Consider the following 24,797-nt stretch of genomic DNA (forward strand, 5'->3'; position numbering starts at 1 on the left):
CATATTAATCAAACTGTCAAAAACTAAATACTAAGAAAAAATATTAAAAGCAGCAAGGGAAAAGCAGCAAGTAACATACAAGGGAATCCCCATAAAGTTAACAGCTGATCTTTCAGCAGAAATTCAGCAAACCAGAAGGGAGTGGCAGGACATATTTAAAGTGATGAAAGGGAAAAACCTACAACCAAGATTACTCTATCCAGCACGGATCTCATTCAGATTCAACGGAGAAATTAAAAAATTTACAGACAAGCAAAAATTAAGAGAATTCAGCACCAGCAAACCAGCTTTATATCAAATCCTAAAGGAACTTCTCTAGGCAGGAAACACAAGAGAAGGAAAGGACCTACAATAACAAACCCAAAACAATTAAGAAAATGGTAATAGGAACATACACATCGATAATTACCTTAAATGTAAATGGATTACAATGCTCCAACCCAAAGACATAGACTGGCTGAATGGATACAAAAATAAAAACAAGACTTGTATACATGCTGTCTACAGGAGACCCACTTCAGACCTAGGGACACATACAGACTGAAAGTGAGGGGATGGAAAAATATATACCATGCATTTCCACGTGCATGTGGAAATAAGAAGAAAGTTGGAGTAGCAGTTTTCGTATCAGACAAAGCAGACTTTGAAATAAAGACTATTACAAGAGACAAAGAAGGACACTACATAATGATCAAGGGATCAATCCAAGAAGAAGATATAACAATGGTAAATATTTATGCACTCAACACCGGAGCACCTCAATACATAAGGCAAATGCTAACAGCCATAAAAGGGAAAATTGACAGTAATACGATCATAGTAGGGGACTTTAACACCCCACTGTCACCAATGGACAGATCATGCAAAATGAAAATAAATAAGGAAACATAAGCTTTAAGTGACACATTAGACAAGGTGAACTTAATTGATATTTATAGGACATTCCATCCAAAAACAACAGAATACACTTTCTTCTCAAGTGCTCATGGAACATTCTCCAGGATAGACCATATCTTGGGTCACAAATCAAGCCTTGGTAAATTTAAGAAAATTGAAATCGTATCAAGTATCTTTTCCGACCACAATGCTATAAGACTAGATAGAAATTACTGTAAAAAATACAAACACATGGAGGCTAAACAATACAGTACTAAATAACCAAGAGATCACTGAACAAGTCAAAGAGGAAATCAAAATATACCTAGAAACAGATGACAATGAAAACACAACAACCCAAAACCTATGGGATGCAGCAAAAGCAGTTCTAAGAGGGAAGGTTATAGCAATACAATCCTACCTCAAGAAACAAGAAACATCTCAAATAAACAACCTGAACTTACACCTAAAGCAATTAGAGAAAGAAGAGCAAAATAAAACCCAAGGTTAGCAGAACAAAAGAAATCATAAAGATCAGATCAGAAATAAATGAAATAGAAACAAAGAAAACAATAGCAAAGATCAATAAAACTAAAAGCTGGTTCTTTGAGAAGATAAACAAAATGGATATACCATTAGCCAGACTCATCAAGAAAAAAAGGGAGAAGACTCAAATCAATAGAATTAGAAATGAGAAAGGAGAAGTAACAACTGACACTGCAGAAATACAAAGGATCATGAGAGATTACTAAAAGCAACTATACGCCAATAAAATGGACAACCTGGAAGAAATTGACAAATTCTTAGAAAAGCACAACTTTCTGAGACTGAACCAGGAAGAAATAGAAAATATAAACAGACCAATCACAAACACTGAAATTGAAACTGTGATTAAAAATCTTCCAACAAACAAAAGCCCAGGACCAGATGGCTTCACAGGCAAATTCTGTCAAACATTTAGATAAGAGCTAACACCTATCCTTCTCAAACTCTTCCAAAATATAGCAGACGGAGGTACACTCCCAAACTCATTCAACGAGGCCACCATCACCCTGACACCGAAACCAGACAAAGATGTCACAAAAATAGAAAACTACAGGCCAATATCTCTGATGAACATAGATACAAAACTCCTCAACAAAATACTAGCAAACAGAATCCAACAGCACATTAAAAGGATCATACACCATGATCAAGTGGGGTTTATCCCAGGAATGCAAGGATTCTTCAATATACGCAAATCGATCAATGTGATACACCATAGTAACAAATTGAAAGATAAAAACCATATGATAATCTCAAGAGATGCAGAAAAAGCTTTTGACAAAATTCAACACCCATTTATGATAAAAACTCTCCAGAAAGTAGGCATAGAGGGAACCTATCTCAACATAATAAAGGCCATATATGACAAACCCACAGCCAACATCATTCTCGAAGATGAAAAACTGGAACCATTTCCTCTAAGATCAGGAACAAGACAAGGTTGCCCACCCTCACCACTATTATTCAACATAGTTTTGGAAGTTTTAGCCACAGCAATGAGAGAAGAAAAAGAAATTAAAGGAATCCAAATCGGAAAAGAAGAAGTAGCACACTGTCACTGAGACGCCATGATACTAAACATGGAGAATCCTAAAGATGCTACCAGAAAACGACTAGAGCTAATCAGTGAATTTGGTAGAGTAGCAGGATACAAAATTAATGCAGAGATCTCTTGTATTCCTATACACTAATGATGAAAAATCTGAAAGAGAAATTAAGGAAACACTCCCATTTACCATTTCAACAAAAAGAATAAAATACCTAGGAATAAACCTACCTAAGGAAACAAAAGACCTGTATGCAGAAAACTAAGATACTGATGAAAGAAATTAAAGATGATACAAACAGATGGAGAGATATACCATGTTCTTGGACTGGAAGAATCAACACTGTGAAAATGACTCTACTACCCAAAGCAATCTACAGATTCAATGCAATCCCTATCAAACTACCAATGGCATTTTTCACAGAACTAGAACAGAAGAATTTCACAATTTGTATGGAAACACAAAAGACCTCGAATAGCCAAAGCAATCTTGAGAAAGAAAAATGGAGCTGAAGGAGTCAGGCTCTCTGACTTCAGACTATACTACAAAGATACAGTCATCAAGACAGTATGGTACTGGCACAAAAACAGAAATATAGGTCAATGGAACAGGATAGAAAGCCCAGAGATAAACCCATGCACATATGGTCACCTTATCTTTGATAAAGGAGGCAAGAGTACAATGGAGAAAAGACAGCCTCTTCAAAAAGTGGTGCATGGATGGACAGCTATATGTAAAAGAATGAAATCAGAACACTCCCTAACACCATACACAAAAATAAACTCAAAATGGATTAAAGACCTAAATGTAAGGCCAGACACTATAAAACTCTTAGAGGAAAACATAGGCAGAACACTCTGTGACACAAATGACAGCAAGATCCTTTTTGACCCACCTCCTAGAGAAATGGAAATAAAAATAAACAAATGGAACCTAATGAAACTTAAAAGCTTTTGCACAGCAAAGGAAACCATAAACAAGACCAAAAGACAACCCTCAGAATGGGAGAAAATATTTGCAAATGAAGCAACTGACAAAGGATTAATGTCCAAAATTTACAAGCAGCTCATGCAGCTCAATATCAAAATAACAAACAACCCAATCCAAAAATGGGCAGAAGACCTAAATAGACATTTCTCCAAAGAAGATATACAGATTGCCACCAAACACATGAAAGAATGCTCAACGTCATTAATCATTAGAGAAATGCAAATCAAAACTACAATGAGATATCATCTCACACTGGTCAGAATGGCCATCATCAAAAAAATCTACAAACAAGAAATGCTGGAGAGGGTGTGGAGAAAAGGGAACTCTCCTACACTGTTGGTGGGAATGTAAATTGATACAGTCACTATGGAGAATGGTATGAAGGTTCCTTAAAAAACTACAAATAGAACTACCATATGACCCAGGAATCCCACTACTGGGCACATACCCTGAGAAAACCATAATTCAAAAAGAGTCATATACCACAATGTTCACTGCAGCTCTATTTACAATAGCCAGGACATGGAAGCAACCTAAGTTTCCATCGACAGATGAATGGATAAAGAAGATGTGGCACATATATACAATGGAATATCACTCAGCCATAAAAAGAAATGAAATTGAGTTATTTGTAGTGAGGTGGATGGACCTAGAGTCTGCCATACAGAGTGAAGGAAGTCACAAAGAGAAGAACAAATACCGTATGCTAACACATATATATGGAATCTAAAAAAAAAATGGTTCTGATGAACCGAGGGGCAGGACAGGAATAAAGATGCAGATGTGCAGAATGGACTTGAGGACACGGGGAGGGGGAAGGGTAAGCTGGGAGGAAGTGAGAGAGTAGCATTGACATATATACATTACCAAATGTAAAACAGATAGCTAGTGGGAAGCAGCCGCATAGCACAGGGAGATCAGCTCGGTGCTTTGTGACCACCTAGAGGGGTGAGATAGGGAAGGTGGGAGGGAGATGAAAGAGGGAGGGGATATGGGATATATGTATGCATATAGCTGATTCACTTTGTTATACAGCAGGAACTAACACACCATTGTAAAGCAATTATACTCCAATAAAGATGTTTTAAAAAAGAATAAAATAAATGTTAGGAATGAGTGAATGAATAAGTAATTAAATAAATAAATAAATAAATGGAAACCAGGAATCCCATTCTAATGTAAAAATAAATAACACAAAATATTTTAGTAAAGCTTATCCATTCCTGCAGCAAACCCCAAAGTCCATAATCAATAGCTGAGAAAATGCCAGTTATCCAGGTCCATTTGAAATATTATTAACCTGCATCCTGAGCAGCCACTAATCAACAGGTCAAATTGTGAAATCACTATTTATTTATTTGCCGGGAGGAAGCACTCCCCAACACATTTAATCAGATAGGAACAGCTCAATTTAGGGAGTGAATGGAACCAACGCAGACAGTTTTTATAAAATACTAAGGATCCCAAAGAAAGCTCAGGAGAGGTTGCTGGCACCTAAATCGATTCCAAGATCAAATCGGCCCAAGTACCTTAATAAAGGCTGTCATTACACACTCAAACAATACAGACAAAATTATGCTTCAGGTCAAAAGAGGATCGCTTGCAGAAGTCAGGGAAGAATTTTCCCCTCGCCCTTTACTACTGTGCAACTGGCAAGATGCATCTCTGAGTTATTCATTCCCCCGCTCTCTCTCGTACAGATAAAGATTAAGTATGTTCCCTGAATGACTGAATGAGAAAGTGGAGCCTTATTAAAGACACTGGATTTTGGGGGTGCTCATTTTAAGTCTTCATGTAGTCTCCTGACTGCCCGGCATGTCTGCCAGTGCTGTGAGGACACATTCCCACTGAATCATAAACACTTTGAATGAGATTTAATTGAACCACCCCCAACAAAGCGTGCTGTAACCTGGTGTAAGGATTAGAGTAACACATACAAAGTGCCCGGCACAGAGCCTGGCACACAGTAAGAGCTCCGCAGACGGTGCTACTTCTTGTTGTTCCCTCCGTGTCCTCAGCACACAGAATGCAGGAAACACGCGCCACGTGCCACCTGCACAATCCCATGAAATCCTTCTGTGTCGGTCCCCTCAGCGTCTCAAAGACACTGCCTGGCAACAGCTTTACATTCAAATGGGAGGACCCGAAGAGAAACTGCCACTAGGTTTCCTCATTTTATTTAACTAAACTGAAAACAAACCCAAAAAATCCCTCCTGATACAGAGTTACTATATGCCAGGCACTGTTCCAAGCTTCCCATATTCAAATAACCCTCACAGCAATGCCATGGAAGTGGGGGCTGTTCTTAATTCCCATCTCACGGGAGAAGACTGAGGCACGGAAAGGTACCTGCACTGAGGTCACAGAGCTAGTACATAGCAGAGGCAGGATTAGAAACCAGGCACCCGTGGGCTTCCCTGGTGGCACAGTGGTTAAGAATCCGCCTGCCAGTGCAGGGAACACGGGTTCGAGCCCTGGTCCGGGAAGATCCCACATGCCACGGAGCAGCTAAGCCCGTGTGTCACAACTACTGAACCCGTGTGCCACAACGACTGAAGCCCGCATGCCTAGAGCCCGTGCTCCGCAACAAGAAAAGCCACTGCAATGAGAAGCCCGCGCACCACAACGAAGTGCAGACCCCGCTCGCCACAACTAGAGAAAGCCCGCATGCAGCAACGAAGACCCAAAGCAGCCAAAAAATAAATAAATAAAAGAAAAGAAAAGAAAAGAAAAAGAAACCAGGCACCCAAATTGTGAAAACAAAGGACGGATTGGTCTGGAAGGTGACTCAGTCTTCAAACCGTGTCTGTGAAATCCTCTTCCCCAGCTCACTTCCTCCAGGCAGATGTGTATTAAACATTGCTGCCTGCAAAGTCTGTTTAGATCTCGCCATCTTAATATTACAGCAAAGTCTGGGATCCTGATCCATGCGAAGCAACACAGGACAATCCTCCCCACACACTGAACGGCCTTCGAGCGTGGACCTCCATCCCCTACTCACTGGTCCCACCTTCCAGATCTTCCTAGGGAGCTAGCTCACCATGGCCCTCAGTATTAGCTCAAGCCCAAGGCCTCTGGACACCACAGAGCCCAGTTCAAAAAGGGGCCATGAGCAGCACAGATGGTAAAATTCGTCCAGTGTGCCCGTCAGTCACTCAGCCACCAGGATGCCCAGGAAATGCAGGACAGCGACACATCACCTGCAGGGCCGGATCCCTACCAATACTTAGAAGCTGTTACACTCAAATTTCTCTTTTCTAGGCTGAACAGCCCCAATTTCTTTCAGCGTCTTCTCAGAGGCAGCATTTCTCAGCCTTCAGTCATTTTCATTGCTCTCCCCTGGCCTCTCTCCAAGATTCTGTATCTTGTTTAAATAGTAAAGGCCAACAGTGAACATGATTTAAGAACAGTCATGCCTCGAAAAGTAACAAAGGCCCAACCAGTATGGACTCCAGAAGGTAAATATTTCCTCAAAAAACAACAACAACAAAGTATTACAATATTAATAATGGAAGGCAGTAAGAATTCGGTTGACCAAATAAAATAATTTCTGTTGCTTGTCATATCATTTCCTCTAATTATAGTGGTGGTTTCTGGGAGACTTCTCTGTCCCAATAAGTCTTCTCAGAAATGGCCTTGCTAGCACTGACATATATACACTACCAAACGTAAAACAGACAGCTAGTGGGAAGCAGCCGCATAGCACAGGGAGATCAGCTCGGTGCTTTGTGACCACCTAGAGGGGTGGGATAGGGAGGGTGGGAGGGAGCCGCAAGAGGGAGGGGATATGGGGATATATGTGTATGTATAGCTGATTCACTTTGTTATACAGCAGAAACTAACACAACATCGTAAAGCAATTATTCTCCAATAAAGATGTTATGAAAAAAAAGACTTTGCTCCTCCTCAAAAAGGACCTAAGCTTTTCTTCTCAGTCTCAGCAATTCTTTCCCTTGATACAGAAATCCTATCATCTTGCGAGAAGGTCATTCGCCCCTTCTCTCAACACCAGCTTTTCCAGAAATAGCACTTCCTTTCCTGACTTCTTCAATTTCTCCTGCTTTTGGTAAGACATCCTCCTGCCTGGCTGTGCCGCCTGCCTCCCCTTTGAGGCCAAGGTAGGACACCATGAACACGCAGAGCTGCCCAGGCCCCCAAATGCAGGATGAAGCCCACCCTGCACTGCTGACTCCTTAGAGATTCAGGGGTGACACTGATCCAGTTCCACACAGCAAACCCCTCCGTGGGGCTTGGGAGCAGGTGGGACAGGGCCCTGGACCTTCCATGGAGGAAGAATCACATCAAGGGCAAAACAACAGCGGGGAGGAGGTGCTAAAGAAACGTGACCGCAACACCAGCAGCCCCTAGGACAGGGCCAAACACCTGGATGCTCGCTCGATAAACAAGCTGGTTTGGGGGCCATTTCAAACAACTTTAAAAATTCCTTAATATAACATAATAGGAGAAGGAAGGTGACTAATGAAAAAAAGCGAAAATGAAGTCCATCTCCCACCGACACAGAAGCAGCCCAGCTGTTCTGGGTGGATTAAGGATGCTGCGGCCCCCTGACCTGTTGGCCTCACTCCGCCAGGGGAGAAACGCCGGGGGCTGGAGGGCAGCCACACAGCCTACCTGTCCACTTGCTCTGGTCCTTCTCGCCTCCACTCTCCTGGTCTTTAGCAAGCTCCTCGGGATCAGCAGCCGCTTCACCGGGCCCTTCAACATCTTCAATGGCTTCTTCTGAAAGAGAAGAAAAACAAAATGTCAAGGATTAAAAGTAGACAGGAGATGAAGGACTCTCGCCTCCTACTGCAAAGAAGTACCAACCACAAAACACAGGCAGCCAATGAGTGTCCCGCCTCCCCTCCCAGTGGCCCCTGAGAGGCCGACCGCACTACGGACATGCGAGGTCTGGGTAAGCGGCGGGGGCTTTCCTTCCCCACTCGGCGTGAGACCACAACTTGCTCTAGATGTGCAGAAACCAGGTATTTCCAGATGGGTTCTGAATGCCCCATTTGAGCTTTTCTCATTGAAAAGCCAATCCTGTTGAGGAAATAACTCCATCTGATTACCTGAAATCGCATGCAAGTCTTTTCCACTTGCAAACGCAAAGAAGGAGCACAGGTTTGCTTCTTGCCTAGCTCCTACCACACTGCGAACTGCCATTGAACTAGACTAGACCCAATCTTTGACCCCTCATAAGGCCTCTCGGTGCCTGTGCACCTGCCAGACCGTGGCGGGAGATTTTTACAGTCATTCATATTCTGAAGAGTCACAGGGTATCAGCGATACGATTTCATCAATGTGAAGAGGTCTAGAAAACAAACATCTGTGGGCACGCCAGGCATCAGTGGCGAGAAGCTAGATTTGTAGAGAAAGGGAAAAAAGTTTATATCAGAATCATACACCTCCCTTTGAAGTCATTCCATTCTTTACCCACCACTGGCTTAAAACGAACCAAGGAAATTCTCTCCAGCTCAACACACAGTGCTTTAGTGAAGGGAGAAGAATGGTCATTTCCAACATTAGGTTACTCACGACGTAAAATGCCACTTGCTTGCCGGAGTGGGAATGAAGAGGATAAGATTCTCTGGATGCTGAGGGAAAGGAAGTGAGACATTTCTCCCTTGATCTCCTGGCCCTCTGGATCATTATCTAAAACGTTCATTAAGAATGGGCTAAATGAATGAATAAGGCAGGCAAACCAAGGTGGGCTGATGATTAAATTATTAGGAGACTTTGAAGAGCACAACTTCCTGAGTGTAGAGACACTGAAACCAGCCACCCACGTCTGTCACCCGAGGCCAGCGCTAGACCAGATCCACGGGACCAGAGGTGACGGTCCAATCTAGGTCCATGAACTTGGAATTATTCCAACATCACCCTAGGTCCCTCTAGCCCCAACTCTACTTTTCAACATTTCAAGGTGTAATACCCTCCGACGCTCCAGAAAATTTCTAAATTTCATCTCACAAAGGAAGTAAAAAGAGTTCAAAGTAAATTGACCTCAGAGGGTATATAAAACACTTGAGGAAGAAAGTCTATGTAGACCCAGATTTTCCTAACTCTTCCCAAAAAAGACACTGGAAGACCAAGAGCTGGAAAACGGAACTAGGGATTAAGGAACATGTCTTCATTACCACCAAGAGGGGATGTATGAGGCAGTCATGGGGAACATGGGTGAGAGGAAATACTGCTTATTTTCCTCTCCAACTAAGAGGCTTCCACAAATAATTTCTGTTGCCTTTCTGTCTCACTGCACAGTCAAGTTAACATCAAGTCTCCCCACCCCTAGTTCAAACAGAGAAGAATCAGGCAACCTGGTTTGAAGTCAGTCAGATATACAGCACCATATTAACACGGTACATCCTTTAGTGGAGGAAAAATATATATACGAAGGGTTAGTTGAGCTATAATAAGCAAGTTACACAATACGCTATATGTACCGTCTTAATTATGTCCAGGCAGGATGTTCAATGCACATTTTTAGGCTTTGGATAAAACTATTCAACACTGTAATTACAAAATCCATCTTTGAAAGGTTATACCAGCATTCAGTCAATCAATATCAAATTGAGTCTACCCAAAGTAGCTAGGTCTCTTAAGACATACTCAACTGCCCCAATATATCCTATGATACAAAATATCTGTATGTATCCATACATTAATCAAATGTGACTATACAAAGAGAGTGTGTCCTCCTCTCCAGGACACACACACATTATCACCCTAGATGGAGAGTCTGACACCTACAAGATAGGGAACACCCTGATGTGATGAACAGTGTCTGAGGGCGCTGCTCTGCAGAGGACGGAAAAAACTTACCCACTGGGAGGCTAGCTCCAAGGCCAGTGCCTCTCTCCTACGTATTATGTGGGCTGCAGCCACCCAAGCAGAGAGTTAAGAACTCATGGTCATTCTGGCACTGACCTCAGTTCTCTGAACCTTCCTGAACAAATCTATCCAGAGACAGAGACTGAAGAATGAGCATATGATTCACGCAATGAGCAAGGAAACCGCATGGCCCTTTGTGACTATTCCCAGAGCCCTCGTTCTATGAGCCTAGTTGGGTCTTTGCTTTCTTCCCTCCCTGCCCTGCTATAAGCAGAAAAGTGAAGGCAGCTGAGCTCCAGTGAGAGGGCAGAGGATAGAGGCTGACTCCGGAGCTTCTTTTGCTTCTCTCTTTTTCTCCTTTTTTTCTTAAAGATTTAAAAATAAAGTCCTCTTTAAGTTTTTAGATTTAATATTATCATTGCTGATATATTAAACACCAAAAAGCTGTTACATGCCTGGTGGAAGAAGAAATGATCGAGAAACTCCTGGACAAGCCAGCTTCCTTCACAAGCAGATCAGTGTCCTCGCCCCCAGCTAGAAAACCAGGTCCCCTTCAGCCAAGCAGGTGCTCCCCTGCAGTTCCACACGTGACCTACAGGTGTCGCCCTCTGCATGGCGAGGCCTGGAAGGGCAGCTAGCTGCAGGAGGCAGACACCGTCTGGGCCGCCTAACCTGAGCATGTGGAAATAATACACGTCTTCAAGTGAACTGTCTGGTCCCGGGGAAATAAAATAGGACATTCATAAGCAGTTACACCATCTGTCTTGATACCATCATCATCAACAGCAAGAGGAAAAAAATAGCTCTTTAAAATGGATGAAAGCCCAGGCTGACAGTAACCAGAAAACTGTGAGCTCTGAATACCAATAAAGGTAGAGATACGATTCAAAAACAGAGATATAAACTATGAATTCGTCTGGACAGCTTGGGCCCACAGTGCTCTGTAGGTGGGGTATGTTTTATTGGTCCCCAAAGCCTCCTGTAACCTCACTAAGACCAGGGCCTTGGGCACCCACGGGCAGGGCCTGAGTCTCCCCACGCCAGAACACGTGGGAACCAGGGGCAGGATGGCGTCCAGCTCTGAAACACTCTGAGCTCCCGCGGCTGGTTAGGTGGCCCACGTCCCCTTTAGGAATGTAGATTTGATACCCACGCGCTCACAGAGCACAGAGCAGAGGGGACCACAGAATGCATTTTCTCCCCCCGTGAAGTCAGTGGCAACTGGCTGGGGTCATTACAGAAGTCTGGGGGTTTTTTTCCCCTATAATATCAGCTACTGACAGATGGTGGGAACAAGTGAAGACCTGATGGACGACAATCCGGTTTTATCTGGAAGATCCTGTTTTTCCCTCAGAAGACAAAGTTACTTCCCTTCCCCAAGACAGACAACAGCCACTGTGCCATTTTTAAGGCCAAAAAAAAAAAAAAAAAAAAAAAATCAAAACCCTCTTCTCCCCAAAGAATTGAACACTATTTCAGAACCCAACCGGAACACACCAGGAATGCGTTCTCAGGGGCGCAGCCAGGGCTGGGGTGAGGAGGTCATCTCTGCTCCCCACGCCCGGCCGGTTCTAGCAGGAAGCAGCAGAGCCCGCACCTCTCCGGCCGAAGGTCTGTTCTTCAGGACACTCCAGATGAGGCGCCTCACACCACCCCCACCGCAGACTCCTGCTTCGTGGCTACACCCCACAGGAGCCCTCAAACTCGGGCACCCCTCCTGTTGGGCTTTATTTTCATGGAAAAGGGTTAGGGAAATAGAAGCACATCTTGAATAATTGTGAAGTCTGGTGTCCCTTCTGCCTTCAACTTCCATGTAAAAGACCGGCTGAAGGCCTTTAAAAAATCTATTTCCATCACCACCTCTTTTTTTACAACTGCTTCTCCCATACAGCGCTCACTAGCACTCGCTCATGTCTCCTGGTTAAGGGCAGAGCCCTCAGGTGTAAGAATTTCAGCAGATAATACAATTCTAAAAGGGAAGGGTTCCTAGGACAGCTTAGGTTTTGGGGGTGATGATACCACAGCTCCAGAAAATTTCCCTTCAGTCAAGGTGGTTTTGCTTACCCCAAACGCAAACTGTTCTCTTAACATACCTTACACTTAGCACGTTGGTGAAGGTGACTGCATGACTTCCCAATTTGTGGTGACGTCGGCTCCGGAAGGAGGTGTGTGTGCCAACTGGCAACCCCATGGGGATTTGCAATGATTTTATGAACAACCTGGAAATTGGTCTGTGGAAGGAGCACGAGGCAGAAGCGAAAACAGAGGTGGCATCAGTGCAAAGTCAGCACCCGCCACCACCGCGCACACTCCGAGTGCGTCACCCAGAAAAAAACGCGCCAGTTGCTAAAAAAGGATACTGTTCACCAAATAACTAGGACTGAGGTCCGTGTTCGCTGGGCGTACTTTACAAGTCACTTATAGACGTGAAGGAAGGGGAGTCCATCAATGACTGAGATTAGTCCTAACTGTTCCTAACTCTTAACGGGATAATGTGGACTAAGTTAAACCTTCCCCCACACCTGGCAAAGCCCCCCACTGGGCTTCGAGGGCAGAAATTTGGAAATTCTCCTAAGAACCAGGGTGTCCGTACCCAGGGCTCAGGCGACCGCGTTACTTAAATAATACGCCAGTCTGGGATCCCTGAAGAATGAAATTGTTCTTTCCCTTTTCTTTGCGGGGAGCAATGTTTGAGGGCGGGGGGCGGTAAGCTAAAGTGCGTTTGCCTGTCGGCAGGCTCAAGAGCTGAGAAACATTAGCTGTCATGAACCACAATCAAATCAGGTTTGAAATATTTAGCAGTGGCTTGGAAAATGCGGCAGTGCAGCTCTGACAGGCGAGATGTGCACAGACACCCACTTTCCATTATAATGGAAATATCAGGCCTGTTCTGAATATGTATAACCCAGAAAAATGTATTGATTTTTCATTCGGCATTAAAAAAAATGAAATAGCCTGCAGCTGTCAAAAGCCTTTTGTTAAAAGCTCATCTTTCCTGGAATGAGGTTTACCAGAAACAAGTTTTAATTGTGTATCGGACTTCTTCTTTGAAAAACAAAATAACCAATCTGCTTACTTTGAAGATAGGGTTAAAGCCCTTCCTTTCCCCATTTTCAACCTAATTAACCAAGGACAACCGCGAAGTGGGCGGGAAAGGCCCGGCACACTCTGACCAGCAGGGACACGGAGGGTGGCGGCTACTTTTCAGGAGCCTCCATGGTGGTGGCGGAGGGATTCCACGACCGTGTCTTGTTTCCTTGTTCCTGTAACTAGAGACTCACTGTAGGACACCTTGGCCTACATCGGCTGTCCTCTTGCAGTGCTGACCGTAACAACTGGAGAACGAAGGCCGAACAGTCCAGCTTGTCCAACCCTCTTGGCCTCTTGTTATCCATAGGAAACCTCTAATGGCTGGACGTACTTCTACAAAGTATGTACGCTTTACTTTGCAAATAGAGGTCAAATCAAATCCTACAATATGAAAGATGACAGCTAAGGTCTAGATCACTTATTTTGAATAAGATCCAGTGCATTAGAATTCTGCTACAAGAGTAACTTGTAACAGGATGTGATCTGCCATGGTGACAGAGAGACGGCTCTGCTGCCCCCAGCTCGTCACCCTAGTTCTCCTTCCCTCTCCAGGCCGCAGAGGGAGAGGTGAATGCGCTTGTGGCCACACCCACAGGGGTGGGCCGCTAACTGTGCTGGTCTCCCTCGTGACACTTTGGCAAGTGCGGTCTCACTGAATGGTGACTGCAGGTCCTATCAGTAGGTGACACTCCATGTGCTCTGGGCTATACCGCAAACACACAGTGACTCCCAGACTCAGGACGCAATAATCTACCCCGCAACACTCTCAAACACACTTTCTCACATGTTAATGCCGCGGTTTTGCTCCACGTTGTCTTTCCAGCCCCGATGACGTGGCTGGAAACTGCGTGAGACGTAGCTTCGAGCCATTAGGTTTTCTGAGTGACACTACCACAGCCCCAGAAATTCTCCCTTAAATCAAGGTACTTTTTGCCGACCACAAATGCAAACTGTCCTTTTAACACACCAGTCCTTAGACTTAGCATCCTGGTGGAGGTGACCGCACGTTCTCACCATGCACATAAAATAGGGAACTTATACGCCTCCCTGGGAGTCCTTTATGGGTAATCCTCTGAATATTATTTTTAATTGCTGGGAAACACTGCCCATTCCGCTTCCTACATCTTAACAGGGTATAGATTAATTGAAGAAATAGTCAAATCACAACATGAAGGGCCCAGGATCCGAGTCAACACTGGTGAGCGGAACACTATGAGATACAACTCTCACAGTCCCGGCAGGAATCCTTGCAGGGGTGAAGGATGAGGGCAGGAAGGTGGGGCAGGCAGGGGCTCCAAGGCTGGGGCGCTGCTTTGTGCATCAGAAGTGTAATATTTTCCTACCTTCTCAGGATAAGATGCCATTTCTTCCCCAGCAGACATGAGAACTCCAGTGCACTAACAGAGTCCAAGGCATTCGGTGAAAAATATGCTCTCCAGGTGGATGACAGGCACTCTGACCTCCTGCACTCCCGCCTGCCCGGCCTCTCCAAACCCTCCCACAGGTCTGGGGCACAGAGCACGGGACAGGCAGAGGTGGGTCTCCCCCTCCAGGTCGCCCTTGTCTCCGGCGTTTCCCACTTCCTCACCCGCCTAAGCTCTCCACCAGGCCAGGCCATCTTGCTGGGGACTCTTCCCCACCAGCTGGAGTGAACGGTCAGGGGTTAGCCTGGTAGCCCCACAGGGATCTCCTCACCCCAGGGGATGTCTGTTTGTTTTTTTTTTTTTTTAAATGTGACCAAAGTGCTAACCGGTTGTTTGAAACATAACTGCCCTCTTGAAGATGTCATGTATAAAGAATTTCAGTCCTCCGAGAGGCAAGAGGGTGTGAGCGGGAGAGGAACAGGGGACTTGGAAAAGATCAGACCCACTCCCACCCTCCACTGATGTGTTCCTTTCTCACGTGGATCCCTTCAGTGATCATTTTACCACAAGAATTCTTCTCGCCACTAGGTGTTCATTTACCGAATACACCCGGGGCCGCCATGCCTGGAGTTTCTGGACAGAGCGTGCGAGGCGGTGGAGGCCCGCCAGCCTCGCTGGCACGGGGCCGGGGCGAAGGCTCTGCAGGCACACGGGGCAAAGCCAGGAAAGTGGGGGGGGGGGGCGCGGGAAGCGGCCCCTCGCGCCCGCCCTGCCCCTCCCTCCCGCCCCCACCCCACTGCCCCTGGCTTTGGCGCCAGGCTAAAAGAATCAACACTCTGAAGGCAAGGCCGGGTATTATTAAAATGACTAATTGGAGAATAGAGAACATTTATGCTTTTGTATATTTGAAGATCTTGCCACTGTTGATAGAAACAAGAAAAATGGGGCTTGTGCAGCCTGAGGGGGCCTGGGAAGCTGCAGCCGGTGTGCGCAGCCCTGCCGGAGAAAGAGCGGACCAGGAGGCACGCCTGGGAGAGCCTCTGCATCTGCCTGCCGCTCAGCTCACCTCTGCCGTGAGCGTGGGCACCAGAGAGCGCTCTGCGGGTCCACAGCCCGCCTGGGCCTCCCGGAGAAAACCGCCCCGCTCTGAGCTGTCCTCCTGTGTGCCGTTTCTCCTCTTCCGGGCAAAGCCACTGGGTCATTTGAACAGCTTGTCAAAACCGCGCTAGAATTAAGGGGGTGGGTGGGGTCACGAGAGGAGAAAAAGGGAGGAAACACCTAGAGCCGGTATTGCAAACGGTTCCATTTATCTGTGTTCTCAGCAAAAGCACCTGGGTTGCCCCCTGCAGAAGTGCAGAAAGGATGAAAGCCAATGTGCGGTGACAAAGCACAACGGAACGAAATATGTCGCTGACTCGCCTGGTGGCTATTCCCAGGAAGATTTTTTTTTTTTTTTTTTTAAAATAACTGAAAGATGGGAGTTCCAGTTTGTAAAATACAAACCCAAGCCCTGAAATGGTTTCAGAATCCACACTAAACCAGAAATCCAGCTATGTCCCAAGAATCTGAAGAACACTGGGTTCAGCGGGGATTAATTCCCTTGGATTTCTACAAAGCCGTGACTGCTGCTGCTACTTCCACACATGAAATGTAAAAAAGGCAAATTCCCCGAGCATGTTTGTAGCAGAGCGTGATGTGATTGTGTTGTCATTTATGGGAAATAATCGCAGGCCCATCTCTCCCCTTCCCCCCCATTTTCCAGTCCAAATAACCATGAAAAATTACACTTCAATGTCAGGGCGACGACAAAGGAGGTGCGCTCTCTGGGAGCTCAGCGGATTTGCAGGGGTTTTTCCTTTCTTTGGACAAAAACTACCTTCAATTGTACTTCATTTAAAACGTGATCTAACAAATGCATTTTGACAAGTCCTTTTCTCTTTTTCTCCTTTCTTTCAAACAGTATTTTGCACAGTTTAACCTCACAGCAAACTGGAATGTTCTGGAAAGAAGAGGCGAGCAAAATAGAAGGTCCTTGAAACCAAGAAGGGTGGTTCCCCACTCCCTCATCCGTTAAAAACAAAGTCATGGAGAAAAGTACTGATTCTAACTCAGTGTGCTACTGAGAGAGAATGGAAGACGGCAGAGAGTAAATGGTGACGTCTTAACGGCAGAATATTTGATGGGCAAAGGTGAAAAAGCCAGGGCAAGCAGAAGGAGGGTCTTGATGGAGGAAGAATGGCCTCTTAAGTTTGCTCATCAGAATAAACCGCTTTGTGGATTTGAACGCATCATCTAAGGTGTCTGGATGTACGGTCAGAACTGCGGGGTCATGACCACATGGGGGTGACAAAGGGAAGCCTCTCTGGTGGGGTACCGCTTCCCCCCTCCTCTACAGAAAGGGACGTTTTTCAACCCAACAGATCTGCCTGAAAGCTTTTTAACATTCCAGGTGTGAGGACTGAGCAGTCCCTACAAGCATCCATCTTTCAGTAACACCCGGTTTGAAATAAACACTGCCAGGCTTCCACGGTTAGCGGGGAGAAGACAAGAGAGACAAACACACATGAGTGATAGAAAAAGTGTAAATTAAAAAATTTAACAGTTTCCATTAAAGAAGGCTGGTATCACCTTCTGAGTCAAAACTGACTGGGCTTGTCAGAGAGAGACCTTATGCTTAATGCAAGACAAAACAAAACAAAATCTATGATGTGTTCCCTAATTTATTTATTTTTACTTGGAAAATGTTGGAAATACATAGATGGAAAAAAAAAAGTCAAGGCAGGCCTATAAGTGTACTTAAGCATCTATATACAAATGAAGGTGTATGGGAAATGAACAGGATGTACCAGAAGTGATATTCGATGACGGTGATTAGAACCTAATGGGTATAAGTGAAACCTTGTGGGAGGGCTCTGGTAACGGGAACGCCAATGCTGATGGACGCAATCTATACGGGAATGATAGCAAGGAGGGGGGTAGGGGGTGGCCGTGCAGACCCGAGGTGTCACAATGCGGGGGAGACACGATATGACAGCACCGAGGGGAAAGATGGAATATTTGGGGACAGGACGTGCAAAAAAGCAAACTGAAAGAGAAACAGGTAAACATTCTGTAGCAGGTAAACATTTCGCCAAATGATTAGCACTCAACAGAGAAAGATAAAATCATGACACCAGGGGTTTGAGTCACATGACACACAAATGAGGGACTCGAGTTTCTAGCCCCTCTGTGGCCTCACTGATGGCCACACCGTCCAAAGGGTCTCTAGCCTATTAAGAAAAGAGCTTTGCCCTGTGGAGCACAGGATGCATGCAGAAATATTAGTCGACTCCCATCCACGGGCCGCAGCGTGAGGGGCTGGCTGTCAGTGAGCTTCATTCTGCATGATCACAGGCCACTTATATGCACAGCTGGTAAAACCAGCTGATTCATAAAAACAAAGCGCAAACAAAGGCTTCCACTTTCCAAACCAAATCTGGGAAACAGACATCAGGCTGACTTCAGGCAATGCTGTACCCAGAAAAGCACTGGCTAACCCTGCCCTCCCTTGGCCAGACCCAAGCTACATAAAGGTCACCGCAAACGTTAACAGCCTCACACATCCCAGAATGCAGCGCTAGAAACACACGTGAACCTGGTGGTGGCCCAGAACAGTATTACACCTCCAAGCACGCTGGGGAGTCCTCAGGTGACTACCACGTGTTCATGTTCACCACCTGGTACAAGCGGCAAAGAACCTGCCTCTGACTCGAGCATTTACGGTCACACCCAAGACACTGAAGGATGCACCTTCACGTGGAGAGTCAAAAACTGGGCCAGTGCCCAAAACCATCAAGTCCCCAAACGCGGGCAGCAGAAGCAACATGTTTTAGTTGACACTTCCTAGGAAACCACAGAGAAAGTGAAGCAGGAAGCTGAGGTAAAGAGAAAATCCAAAGGCTTGTGTTCAAGAGCTTTCCTACATTAATGGTAGAAAAAGCAGATGGAATTGCTAAACTGTGGTCATTTTTAACATGCACCTTATATAGCTCTTTTGTGCCCAAAGGGAGAAAGAAAATTCTTGGATCTTCTTCCTCCTTTTTAGAAACTTCCAAAGTTATGCCCATGGTTGAATATAAAGACTGTATTTTAAAAATCTGGATCCTGTACAATGAAATGGTCCTTTTCTACGGTTTAACAAAATGATGCCACCTCTCCCCGCCACCACACCTGCCCTCTCACAGCGATTTCAGCTACAGCAGCCCATCCTCAAATCTGCCAGAGCTACTGACTGTATTTTAGTCTCGGCCTTAAGACCCTGTAAGCATCTATTCAGCTTTTCCTCCCATAAGGTGTTTCTTAGATCTAAGAACAGCCTGGTATCCTTTGAAAAGCAAAGCATGCATTACACACCCCCAAGTTTATCCTGCAATAGATCTCGAGGCAAAAAAAAAGCAAAAAAACCACAGTCACAGTCAAGGCAAACAAAGAACTTAAATTCTAGACTCACACCCATTCTCTCTAATGGTGGGAACATTTGTCAACAACTAAAACATGAAACCAAAGAGAAACAAAATGTTGTCATGAAATGAGAAAGTCATCAAGGACCTGGGCAGAAAGCGCGATTCTGTGACAAAGAGTTGGTTCTTCGGACAGGCAGGAATAAGGGAGATATACAAGTTTGTAGCCCACGTTTACATTTTAAAGAAACAACTTTGGAGGTTTAAGTTCTTCTGTGTGCACAGTGCAACTGAGGAAAGTACCAGAAACCTCTCACAGGGAAATCCTTAAGTTAGAATCCTCCTCAAACTTTCAAAAGTGGACAATTTTTTCTAAGTGAATATGGACCCTAAGTAGAGCAAATAAGGAAAAGGAACCCTCACCAAGCAAAATTTTTTGCTTCATTTTGTAAGGCCACTATTTACAGCAAGAAAAGCAGTCAAATAAGCCAAAGGTGTGAATGAAAAGTAGCTAAAATGCAACGCAATATTAAAGATTAGATCGTCCAATGATTAGCAAGAAAAAGTGAATGATTCCTCACTTACGGAGCAACATCTTTAAACATAAAAAGGAGGAAGAGGGCTTCCCTGGTGGTGCAGTGGTTAAGAATCCGCCTGCCAATGTAGGGGACACGGGTTCGAGCCCTGGTCCAGGAAGAAGCCCTCAGCCCGTGTAACAACTAAGCCCATGTGCCACAACTACTGAGCCTGCGCTCTAGAGCCCACGAGCCACAACTACTGAGCCCACGTGCCACAACGCTGAAGCCCGTGCGCCTAGAGCCGGTGCTCCGCAACAAGAGAAGCCACCGCAGTGAGAAGCCCGCGCACCGCAACAAAGAGTCGCCCCACTCGCCGCAACTAGAGAAAGCCCGTGCGCAGCAACGAAGATCCAACACAGCCAAAAATAAATAAATTTAAAAAAAAAAAAAGGAGGAAGAGGAGGCGGAATAAAGAGGAGGATTTAGACAGTAACCAATGAGGTACTTTCCAAACAAAAAAGAAAAAACCCTGGGTAAGAGGGTATCTTAAATACATATTATGGCAGAAAAAATTCAATTTTTGAAAAGAGTTAGTCTATGAACTGACTCAACTACTACAACACTTTGGTGACAGGTTGGACAGGAATTGTTCTAGGAGAAACGAAATGACAGAAACTGGGCCTTAAAGAAAAAGAAGTTGAAGAATGGAGACAAAAATGGATCAATGGACTAAAAAATCGAGCTGTATAAAATCTAGCTTGATACAATTTAAGGGAGTGAAATCAAAAATGTGTGCTTTAGAAATTCTAAATGATATAAATGTAAATATATGAAATATAAAATAGGTAGGGCAGTCCAGACAAGGAGAAGGCATAAAAGCACGAACACGAGTAAAACAGATTTGGGAAAGAGAAATAACGGCTGTTTGCAGCAACCCGGTCATCAGAGGGATCTGCCTTTATTTTGAGAGATTTGGCGGAGCTGAAGCACCTCAATTCTACAAACTAGGAGACCAGGGCCTAAAGAAGGGAAGGGCTCCAAGGCCACACAGTGAGATAGCCCAAAGGAGGGTCTCCAAAGGCGGCCGAGGGGCACCAGCCATGGAGGGAACAAGTGGTCATGGTGACACTCACGCAGGCAGAGAAGCACTGAAAGGTGAGGCCTGGCACCCTGCTCCCTGGACGCGGGCTCCTCAGGAATCTTCCTCAATGAAAGCTGTGATATTGAGGCAAATGGATTCTAATAGTGGTACCATAGTTGTTCAAAGCAACTTCTAGTTTTGCTTTGTATTTTGAGACAAAAGGCACAGCATGGGTAAAAATGGCCTCACCCAAACCAAAATGAACCAAAAATCAGCCCCTAAGAACACAGATATGCATGCTTCTAAGCAAACAGCACCCTGTTAACTTCCTGCCACCGGCAACGTGGTACCCAAAGGAAAACCATCACGTTAAAGACAGGACAAGCCTGCCTCTCTCCCTCTCCCTCTCATGCTCTCCCTCTCTCTCTCCACCCCCTGCCTCCACACTCTTTCTGGAAGAGGGGGAATCCCAGAAGTACTGCCCCCAAATGGCTTGGGGTGGTGCCCATTAGAGATACTCTGGATCCAGGGTGAGGTCCAAGGGGCTGCTGCAGTCCTGAATCCCTGCCACAGAGAACTAGCAAAAGCCAAGTAATTGCTTTTTCCCCTTCCATTAATAAGCTTTTCAGCAGAGGAAGAATTCAGCTTCCTGTAGTCAACAGACCCTTTTCTCCCTGCCTCTCCTCACTCCAAATAATCTAAAGTGACTGCAATTTCAGTCCCAGCTCTCCAGCATTCAGCTCCACTGGCCGAGGTCAGAGGGTGTCAAGTGAGGGCTCTCCATTTCTCTCTGCTCTGCCTTCACGCCACCCGTGCTTCTTTGTAACTGAGGCAACCTGCCACCCCAGGCCAGCCATTATGCGAATCACCAGCCCACTGCACACACTGACTTCAGTCAGGATTCCAGGAAATGTCTTTTCAGGCCCAGAAAACACTGGAGGAGAAGAAAAAATCTCTTCGCTGTAAACAACTGATTAGTAATGACCAGCTTCAGACGCTCTGGTGACCTGAGCCACTAATTTCCTGGTACTGAGAAAATGCACTACAGTAGGACTTTTTGCACGTGTGTGTGTGGTGGTTAAAACCATGTGGCTGGTTATGTGGTTTTCAGTTTAGTTTTATGCAAATGGCTTTGCTTCCTAAATTCTTTCTTAAGATCGTGCTATGTATTCCTGGAGCTGGTATCTTCAAGCCTGGCCTCGTGTAGAATCAGCTGCCGGTGGAAAATGGCTCCACCCCCTCCTCTGCCTCATTTCCCAGATGAATGAAATGCGATTTCAATTAAGAAGGGCAGCACCAGAGCTCCCCCCTCTCCGTCTTCATGGAGATCTAAGCAGAGGGCGCAGACAGGACTGAAGGTGAACAAACAGACGAAAGGAGATGGATTGAACAAGAGAAAGAACAGGTGTGTGAACAGGTGCGCCACCCCCAGCCCCCAGCAGGTTCCTGTCCCTCAGGGTGATGAAAAGACTGCGCTGCGGAATGCAAGAGGCTCCAAGCAGGGGAAACAGAGGCAGGTCTGGAAGGATGCTGCTCACTGGGCCTGCAGCCAGTGCCCAGGAGGCTCTGGAAGGGAAGGAAGGCAGGGGAGGTGCACCCAGGGAAGAACATGAACACCTGGCCACCCACCCGCATACACACACACACACGCACACGCACGCGTGCGCGCACACACACACACACACACGTGGACACTCACTTCTGGCTGCAGCCAGGCCTGTGATGGGAATCTATTTCCCGCAATTAGGTGCTCTTGTCCCCAGTCTCAGTTCATCAGCACAGCGCGGCCAAGCCAATGAAAGGCTACCCGTAATGAAGTAATCACATGCACGGGGATGGCCCGGCACCTGCCCGCTGGGCTGGCGGGGCTGCAGCCACACCTGGCCCAGAATCGAGCTGACAGGGGCTCTCCAGCCTCCCCCGACTCTCCACCCCACCCCCACCTCCATGTGCTCCCACATTCCACGTCAGGTCACCCCCATCCTGCCCCAGGAGCTTTTGGCCTGCATGACATTTTCTTTGACATAATCACAAGTGCCCTGATTGGAAAGAGACGAAGGAAGGGACTAGCAAAGTGGGACTGATAGGCACAAAAATGCCGGCTACCTTCCTCTTCTCCTGCCTGGGTAAAATCCTTCACTGCAAAGAACCTTATCGTGAGAAGCAACAACAGGCACCTTGAAAGCCTCCATTTGCTTAAGTCATTATTACCTAATGATAATCATAATGGTAGTAGCACAGTCATCACTCAACTGAAGCAGATACTATTATTACCCTCATTTCACAGATGAGGAAACTGAGGCTCAGAGAGGTTAAAGTACTGGCAAAGGCCACAGAGCTGGTGCCAAGGCCCGTGCTCTTAACTGGCTCCCTTGAGAGCTGCCATTGTGGGCTCCCCTGGAGAAGCTACGCTTCTGCTTGTGCCATCCGTGCACTCGCCCGCCCATCGCACATCCATGGAGCACCTATTCTGGGCACTGAATACAGCTGTGAACAGGACAGGAAGAGTCCCTGCTCTCCAGGAGCAGGGGTAGGAAGAAGGCGGGGGGCAGGATAGACAAAAAGCAGCTAGACAAGTGGACATATTATGAGACGCTGATGAGGGAGCAGGGACAAAATGATAAGGAAGCCGGGACAGGGGACAAAAGGAATCCCAGGGGTTATTTCATAGAGGAAGTTCAGAGAGGGAGACACTCAAACCCAGACCTGAAAGAAGTGAGGATGTGAGCACAAGAGGCCTTCCAGGCTAAGAGGAACAGCTAGCTACCGCAATGGCCCAAGGAGGGAGGCGGGCTGGGCTGCCGGAAGAATAGCAAGCAGGGAGCGGGGAGGGGCTCAGAGATGAGCTCAGCTGGGCCTTGGGGGCAAGTTCCTGCAGGCCTTATCAGCCATCCTTGGGCCAGAGGCACTGCTAACATGTAGGTACTTGTGTGAAAATCGGAACAAGGGCTCCCCTTCCTCACCCCTCCCTCTGGGCAGATATAGCCCCGGACTTGCCGCCCTGTTTGTTAGGTCAGATCTGGGGTGGCCTGGGTCCTCGCTCAACCCCTTCAGCAGAGCAGGGTGCTGTGCACGTGGGGACAACCTACACAGCTTGCACAGTTGCCCTGGGAGCGCTTCCCAGGGGAAAGGCTACCATATTTCTCTAAGTATGAGGACAAGTAATATATAAATGCAGAGACAGATAAAATCTCCTTGAGCCTTTCCCTTTACTGGCGGGTGGGGAGGAGCTGACCTTGAGGTGACGAAACGCCAAGAGGAGAGAGGGAACATGGACCATCCTTTGATGCCGCAGCACGTGGACAGGCTAGACAGCCATACACCAGGAGTACCCACCAGACCACCATGGTCCAAAGCACTTCTCTGTGAAGGTGAAGGGACAGCGCCAGGACGGGGTGAAGGACTCAAGGTGCAGAAGGGCTGCAGCTCCAACCTAGAAATTTATCCACCAACCATTCTGCATGTCCCTTCTCTGAAACCGTATTGCCCTTTCACACCAATGAATTTCAACACACTTTGCAAACTTAATAACCATCTAAAGCGACGTGACCTTGACAGGGCTGCTATTACAACAGTAGCTCTTCTTAGGACAAGATGAATTTGGGTGGGGGCGGGGTGCGGGTGGGAGCTGTGCTGTTGAGGAAAAAAGTCCGCTCTACTCACCACTACCTAAGAGGTGTCTCCCCCTAGCGACCGCCACCGGCACCACCACCCTCCACTGTCGGGGCTGCAGCCAGGTAGTCGGGCATCACCTGTCTCTTCAGGCTGCCTTTGGCCCCGATCCTCAGACCAGCCATCTCAAGGTACCCCGGGAGCATGAAGGCAGAATCAGTGGTCAGGTCCTCAAGTGTTCTGAGCTTTGTTGTAAACATGAATGGGGGAATCCAGAGCAACTACAGGGTAGCTGGTCCACACACTGCTTCTATGGCCAGGAGACAAGAGGAGCCGATCTGGGCCAGAGGGAGAAAGGGAGGAAAACAAAAGAAGCGAACAGGGGGCAGGTGAAGGGGGCC

The 24,797-nt window shown here is 46.3% G+C and overlaps 1 protein-coding gene across 14 annotated transcripts in view; it reads right to left on the reverse strand.

The window, feature by feature from the left end:
- Nucleotides 1-24,797, reverse strand: part of ZFHX3 (zinc finger homeobox 3) — a gene marked incomplete at its 3' end in the record, with an annotated part of 1,354,624 nt that overhangs the window by 45,850 nt on the left and 1,283,977 nt on the right. For all 14 annotated transcript variants that reach the window (XR_013825252.1, XM_079907054.1, XM_079907056.1 and 11 more), the window contains one exon: nt 8,091-8,198. Coding sequence is in view for 13 of the 14 variants with exons in the window: in XM_079907054.1 (XP_079763180.1) it covers nt 8,091-8,198 (108 nt within the window). The remainder of the gene's footprint in view (nt 1-8,090; nt 8,199-24,797) is intronic.

The sequence above is a fragment of the Stenella coeruleoalba genome (assembly GCF_951394435.1).
Source record: "Stenella coeruleoalba genome assembly, chromosome: 20".
NCBI lineage: Eukaryota > Metazoa > Chordata > Mammalia > Artiodactyla > Delphinidae > Stenella > Stenella coeruleoalba.